The sequence below is a fragment of the Bactrocera dorsalis genome, chromosome 3, assembly GCF_023373825.1.
Source record: "Bactrocera dorsalis isolate Fly_Bdor chromosome 3, ASM2337382v1, whole genome shotgun sequence".
Lineage (NCBI taxonomy): Eukaryota > Metazoa > Arthropoda > Insecta > Diptera > Tephritidae > Bactrocera > Bactrocera dorsalis.
The window spans coordinates 35,848,904-35,856,336 of NC_064305.1; the positions used below are offsets into that span (position 1 = coordinate 35,848,904).

Here is a 7,433-nt window from a genome sequence, read left to right on the forward strand (position 1 = left end):
AAGAGATTTAGCTGACAAAAACTTTTCCGCAATTTTATTATTTTTGAGAAGCAGAAGTAAACTGCCGTCGCCAAGTTGGGATATATTGTTGACATCTTTGCTAATGGCTAGTATACCTTTATGTACGGCAAAACACGATAAGCTCGTTAGTGGTTTGTTACCTTCCAATGCTTTTAATATGATGAATTTAGGGTCGTCTTTTTTTGTAATTGGTAGTTCTGGGAATACATCCAGTGGAGTCGTTTCTGCTTTTTTCGTTTAGGTCTGGAGCTCGGAGAAAGCAGGGCGAACCTGTTATCTCCGAGGTTAGAAGTCCCGGGGGGTATATTGGCAAATTGTTGATTTGTGTCACTGATTTTTTAAGCGCGGCTTAGATAAGTAAACAACTAATGCACGTGTTTTAATACGAATAGCGGTGATAAAAGGAATTGAAAACAACCGCACTGTGTTAGAAACGCAACTGTTCACGCTGAGTGATGGTCGGAGACTGAAGCGTAAATTAGTTTCAACTCTTTCCTCGCCAGACGATGTTGAATTTTGTCGCACTTTGCCGTTCGAAATGGAAATTTAAAAGTGTTCTAAGCGAGCCTCCTAAGCGCAATTTTCAACAGTATCACAATAAATGTTATAAGTTTCTCGTTCTAGAAGATTTATCTTTTTATGATTTTATTAATCATTTGCAAATCCTATCATAATAATATATATTGAATGGAGCCATAATTTGTAGAAATATTTTAATTCCAAATCTCGGAGTGTATTATTTGCAATATTACCTTCGTCCAAATACAGTAAGCTAACACGTATAATCTTTACAGTTTTTTTTTTTAGAAAATAACTAGGTCTCTATGCGCTCTTAAATACAATGTCTTCGCCAAATACACAAAAAAAACAACGCTCAGTGGAGATTTCAGTCTGAGGGCAATATTATACGCATTATCTATAAAAAGTTATTTCAGTTTTATTGAATATTTTTAACGAAATATGAATATACTATTGTGTGTATACTGTGGGGAAAAATAGTAATGCTTGGTTTTCATTAGGGCAAAATAATTGACTTCAAAAACTTTCTCAACGAGCAGCTGCTCATATGGTGTCAAATGAGTTTTCATTACGTCAGTTCTAAACTTGTCGTTAAGTTTTGGTGTCAGATGATTGACAACCCGTTTTCACTGTAGATGGCAATTGCGAACAGACAATTTCAAAAGCTGTTATATTAAAAATATGATTTCTTTTAAAAAAGTATGTAAAAAAACAAAAAAAAATGTATAAATGTATAAATAATATTTATTAAATATTAATGATTAGACCGGTTTCTCAGGACCCAAGGGGGTTAAAAGACTTCCAGAGGATGGCTCTGGAAAACTTCTACTTGTTAGTTGGGCGCCTTATCCCATATATAGGATAGTCGAAAAAGTATTTTCGTATTTCTAATCAAACTTCAATTTTTTTTTAATGTAATGAATTTTAATGAACCAAATATGTTCAATTTTGGTCAACCACTTTTTGCCATTTTTCCGCTAGAGACATTTTTCCATTATGGTGGATGCATCTAAACTTCCCAGCCAAGCTCTGCCACTTTATTCCGAGTCAGAGTTGTGTGTGGTCTAGCGGTGTCCTTTTGGAAGACGAAGCCCTTTCTGTTGATCAGTTCTGACCGTTTTTTTTCGATTGCTTGCTCCAATCTCATCAATTGTTGAGAGTAAAATGTAGAATCAATCACTCTACCATGCTGGAGCAGGTCATAGTTGATGATTCCTTTCCAATCCCACCAAACACTAAACCTTTCGATGCTTCAATCCTGGCGTTGCGACCATTTGGTGAGCTTCACCACACGTGGACCATGATCTTTTTCGTATTTTATGTCTTATTATCGTATTTTATCCACTTTACGTCTCATGTTAACATTCGCTTCAGAAATTGTTTAATTTCTTTTCGATTCAGCAAAGATACGCACATGTTAATTCGGGCCTTAAATTTTTCACAGACTACTCATGTGGTACCCCAACATAGAGATTCTTTTTGTAGCCAACTTTTTTGCAAATGGTTTGAGCCCGTTTGATGATTAATGTAAAGTTCCTTAGCGATGTCTTGGCTGCTTATGTGACGGTACTGATCAATCTAGGTCGACCAAGGCAAGATGCATCTTTCACTTTGAAACTTCTATGCTATTTGGCCACAGGCTTCTCGAGCCAAATGAGTTTTTTCTGTTGAGAAAATCTACCATTTGTCATACAGTACATAAGACGTGTGATACAATTTTTGAAGCTTTTAAGAATGAGTTTTTAAAAGTGAGTATTCAGGTCTATTCGTCCATCAGTGAAATAATATAAGCTGTATTATGTTTCCGAAGGTTCCGAAGAATGGATAATCTGTCGGAACGTTTTTACCAGCAATGGAATTTCTCTAATTTCTCTAGAGAATTGGATGGGAAAACACAAAGCGATTCAGGCGTCTGCGAACTGTGGCTCCGAGCATTTCAACTACAAGAAAAATAATACCATTGTTCTAATGGCTATAGGGGTGCCGGCTATAAATTTTTGTTTGTAGAAGCTGGAGCTTATGATCGCGGAGGTTTTTGCAAAGTAAAACTATTGCAAAATAATAAAATTTAAATAAATTAAAATATCTTATTATTTTAATATATTTAGATGTGCTCTTTATTTTCCGTCTTCGAAGCCAGTTCCACATGAAAGTGGTGAAATACCATTTGTCATAGTAGCTGACGACGCTTTTACCTTAAAAATATGAGGTTTGAAAATTAAGTAATGAGACTGATTTTATTGCCGCGCTTGTGGTAAACATGTGACCTTGAAATTCCCTTTCGCGTTTTTCTGTTTCCCTCCCCTCTCTATTGATATAAGTATGTACCATCGTTTTAGCTTGTTTAGTTCGCCTGCTGCTTGTCACGAAAATGGGGAAAAAAAATCAAGAGCAACGCTTCGCGATAAAATTTTGCGCCAGATTGGGCGAAAAAGCTTCGGAAACGTACGATAAAGTTGTAAGAGTGTATGGTGATAGTGCTTTTAGACCTGGAAACCAAACGCCAAAGCCCCCCGCCCGAAAAAAGCTCGCATTAGCAAGTCGAAGATGAAAACGATGATTATTGCCTTTTTTGATAGCCGTGGAATCGTCCACAAAGAATACGTTCCACTGGGGAAAACTGTGAATCAGGTCTACTATTGCCGAGTCAACAGGGTGCGCCCAGACATCGTTCGTAACTGGATCCTTCATTACGACAGCGCGCCGTGCCGTATTACGAAGCAAGGAAAACGCGCTGGAATCACTATATAGCTGCCCAAGGGCACTACTTTGAAGGGGATGGCAGAGTTGTAGAATAATTTTCAATTATACGGTTTTTATGGAATCAGTCTCATTACTTAATTGTCATACCTCGTATACTTGAAGAAACCATTCTGCTTCCGCAATGAAGTGAAGTCATACCAGATATATAATTATAGACTATCCAGAGAAAGAAATGTGATGAAAAATGTCTATCGCGTTTTCTGATGCTTCAATCACTTCGGCGAAGCAGCGATTTAGGGAGGCCAGCAGACACGATTAATGTACATGAAAGTTTTACTCGTATGTAGTATTTCATGACTCCTCATGGAGAGGTTAAATGGAAATATAATAGGACAATATTGCATAACTCGTTTTTTTAGTCTCTTTCTCTTTTACAAGTCTGTAGTTTCATAATTTAAGTTATTTTGTAAATACAACATATTTTCATGGTCTTATTATATAAACTTTCCCAAATTAGATGAAACAAAAGTAATGTCAGTTTGAATTAAATATGTATATAGTATTTTTATATTTATATGTATATACTTATATATAAATATATATATATATATATATATATATATAAACAAGAAAAACCGCTAACTTCGGCTGCAGCGAAGCTAATATACCCTTCACCGGTGCATTTCTTTTAGTAACTACTAAAACACTTTAAATGCGAAAGTTTTTTATACTAGCCCTTGATTCCGATCGTTCAGTTTGTATGGCAGCTATATATTATAGTGGTCCGATATCGGACGTTACGACAAATGAGCAGCTTCTTGCAGAGAAATCGACGCTTAAAAATTTCAAAAGGATATCTCAAAAACTGAGGGACTCGTTCGTATATATACAGACAGACAGTCGGACGGACATGGCTAATCGACTAAGCTCAGCATACTGATCATTTATGTATATATATACTTTATAGTGCCTCCAAAGCTTCCTTCTGGGTGTTACAAACTTCGTGACAAACTTAATAAAAATACCTATGAATACATTTAATGAAAAAAGTTTCCATCACTCAGTTTTATTCAATACTAGTTGACCCCGCATGCGTTGTCCTGCGTGAAATTATGTGTTTTGAAATGAAAAGAAAGTTGAATTTACGTTGTGTTAAAAATTTATTTATTTTCGATTTTTGTAAATTTTTTTCAATGTAACGCAGTTTCATAAACAACATTTTTTGTTTTCTATTCCGGTGCGTAAATGTACATAAAAGATGGTTTTTCAACTCGGGAGCACGCCACGTATAACTGGCGCGCATTCACGCAATCGTAGTTACGATAATTTGGCCAATGTTGGCATAAACATTCGTGATGAGTTCATATTTCGTTGAAGTGAATTGACAAAAGGCAGATGGAATTGATAAAATGTCTTCGGCAATGTTCGTATTCCATAATTGACGCGATTTGAAGGCTGATATGTCGAAATGGTCATCGTGAAAAGTGTGCGAACTTCAGAGGCATGCGAAGTAGCTATCGAATCGTCCATCATTTGATTCATCTGCAAAAAGTGTGTAATGTGAATATGTTTAAATATTTACAGTTTAATTCAATGAATTTGAAGTGAAAAATGTGCGTAAAGTGTGTTATATGCAGTGAAATAGCTTGTTGAAATTTTGGAATTTTTTAACCTTAAGTCGAATAATTTAAGCATTTGCGGCACCTATAATCAGGTATATTTTTTAATGAAGAGGACTTCCTCTTTCCAACAGTATCTTTAGATCGCGGCGCCAAAGAAATCGGAATTTCGCCTATTTAATTAATTACTTAAATAATTATGTAACGAAATTATATATAGTATTAATTATTAATAGGATACAGTTAAAGAATATAATTGTAAAATTTTTTAAAATGTTTTAAGTTATTTACAATAATAATTTATTTTTCTTTTGCAACACTGCACTTACATATACATATTTATTTTCAATTTCTTTATGCTGTTAAATCATTCCATAAAACAAATCTTGTTTTTCATCAGATTGCAACGTCACATGGAAAGTGGTAGGATATCCATGCACCAAGGAGAACGTAAAGTCCTTTAATCCAAAAATCTTGAATTGGCACAATAATAACGATTAAGATTCCTTTTTTTTTCAATTTACTAATTTTTTTTTTTTACTTTACTACAAATTAACGTTTGCAGAAACTTTATATGCCAGGAGGGAACGAAGGTACGTGCAAGTTTTTCGCAATAGAATCAACTACACATACACAAAGCACTTAAAAAACATTTTTGTACACCTGACAACTGAACAACTAATTACATTTTATTGCCTGCTACTAGAAAAAATAACAATATATTCACCCACCAACACATAGCGTAAATCACTGGCAGGATATTTGAGTGCTACCGAGTATGCACATAAAAGCCATTTCAACGACTCACGACACTCGTTCTCGGCTGCGCCATGCACACAACACAAACGATAGTCAACGACAGACTGAATGGCGCGACACAATCCGCTCAGCCAACAAAACATGGCACATCAAATGAGTCTTATGACTTTGTTTTTGTTTGGAATTTGCCTTTAAATCAGCGTTGCAATCATTTAAACGAAACTTTCAGTAACCGTTTGAAATTGCCGACTGTGTAGCCGTTAGCTTAACGCGTCCAACCAACCAACTATTCCGACCAAGGAAAACTAAACCGACAACCGAAAAATCCACGCTCGTATTCTTGCCACAAGAATTAGACGCGTAATCCATTACTCACTCATGCTATATTTTACCGTAGACAAGTTAACACAAACTAAATTATGCCTTCGTATAACAGTTGTTTAAATAAATAGTACAGCAAGCGCTAGCTGGGCCATCGGAAAACTTTCATACCATTTGTTGCTTATGCAAAACCAAGTGTTGATTTGCTCAGCGCAAGGCTTCTCAATAAGACGCTCGTTGGGAGCTTTCAATTTATACCGTTAGGATTCTCTAATCTAAATAACCGGAAAGTGTGCGAGTGCCAGCAAGCTCTCGTGAGTTTTCAAACAGCTGAGGCAGCTGAATGTGGAGAATGAAAGCAAGTGTTGATTTGCTGAGCGCAAGGCTTCTCAATGAGACGCTCGTTGGGAGTTTTCAATTTATACCGTTAGGATTCTCTAATCTAAATAGCCGCGAAGTGTGCGAGTGCCAGTGAGCTCTCGTGAGTTTTCAAACCGCTGAGGCAGCTGAATGTGGAGAATGAAAGCAAGTGTTGATTTGCTGAGCGCAAGGCTTCTCAATGAGACGCTCGTTGAGAGCTTTCAATTTATACCGTTAAGGTTTTCTAATCTAAGTCGCCGGGAAGTGTGCGAGTGCCAGTGAGCTCTCGTGAGTTTTCAAAAAGCTGAATCAGCTGAATGTCGGCAAAATTTTAGGGTACTTTTAACGGTTATTTTTGGAGAAATTATAAACGAATGGTTTGAAGGGAAAATGAAACAATTTTAAAGTTGGGTTATTTAGATATTATGGGGAAAACTGATTGTTTGCGAAGCTCTATACATATCAATGTAACATCTTTTAGGTAAAAGGTTTAAATTTTGCATGTACTTCTTGTGGTTTTACCTGCCTCACTGAAGATTTTCCTTTAGAAGCTATGATTTAAGGCGTTACAAGGGTTTCCTTGAGTAAAAAATTAAATATTTTATAAAATTTTTTTTTTAGATAAAAACATACACTATAAATGAAAAAATTTTCAAACTTTTGGAAAAAAATATTTGAAACTCGTCCATTGTGACGTCATTTCCAGTGGCCCCACTGAAAACAGATGCGCCCGCGTTGGCAAGATAACTCTTTACAGGAACATCTGAATTGAAAAAATAAATGTTTTAGTTAAAACCTTAAATTAGAACTTGGACGAAGCAAAAACAACTTAAAATTGAATTTTGTCAGACAATTTCCCCCAAAAATGTTTTAATTTCTGCGAAAATTTTGCTATATTTTAATACTCTTGTAACCTGTTGCTAGAGAGGTAATGTATATATCTCCTAAAGTACTAAAGCTACAACAACCAAATTTATTTAACGCAAATATTATAAAAACTTCAGTGAGAAACAGTGTGAAAATGGATTAAATCCAGGAGACAACCCCGGTCACTCGGTAGTGTTCAAAACCACTTGAAACCCAATAAATCAATAAATTATTCCGTCAGAAAAATCAAATTTTACCTCCATG

At 35.6% G+C, this 7,433-nt stretch overlaps 1 protein-coding gene across 1 annotated transcript; it reads right to left on the reverse strand.

Annotated features, from left to right (window-relative positions):
• Positions 1-4,384: 4,384 nt before the first annotated feature.
• LOC125777392 (uncharacterized) lies at positions 4,385-6,041 on the reverse strand. The gene is made up of 2 exons (XM_049452156.1): positions 5,594-6,041; positions 4,385-4,785 (listed from the first exon to the last, which is right to left on the reverse strand). The coding sequence occupies exons 1-2, from the start codon at positions 5,762-5,764 to the stop codon at positions 4,561-4,563; spliced, it is 396 nt and encodes a 131-aa protein (XP_049308113.1). The 5' UTR covers positions 5,765-6,041; the 3' UTR covers positions 4,385-4,560.
• Positions 6,042-7,433: the final 1,392 nt, after the last annotated feature.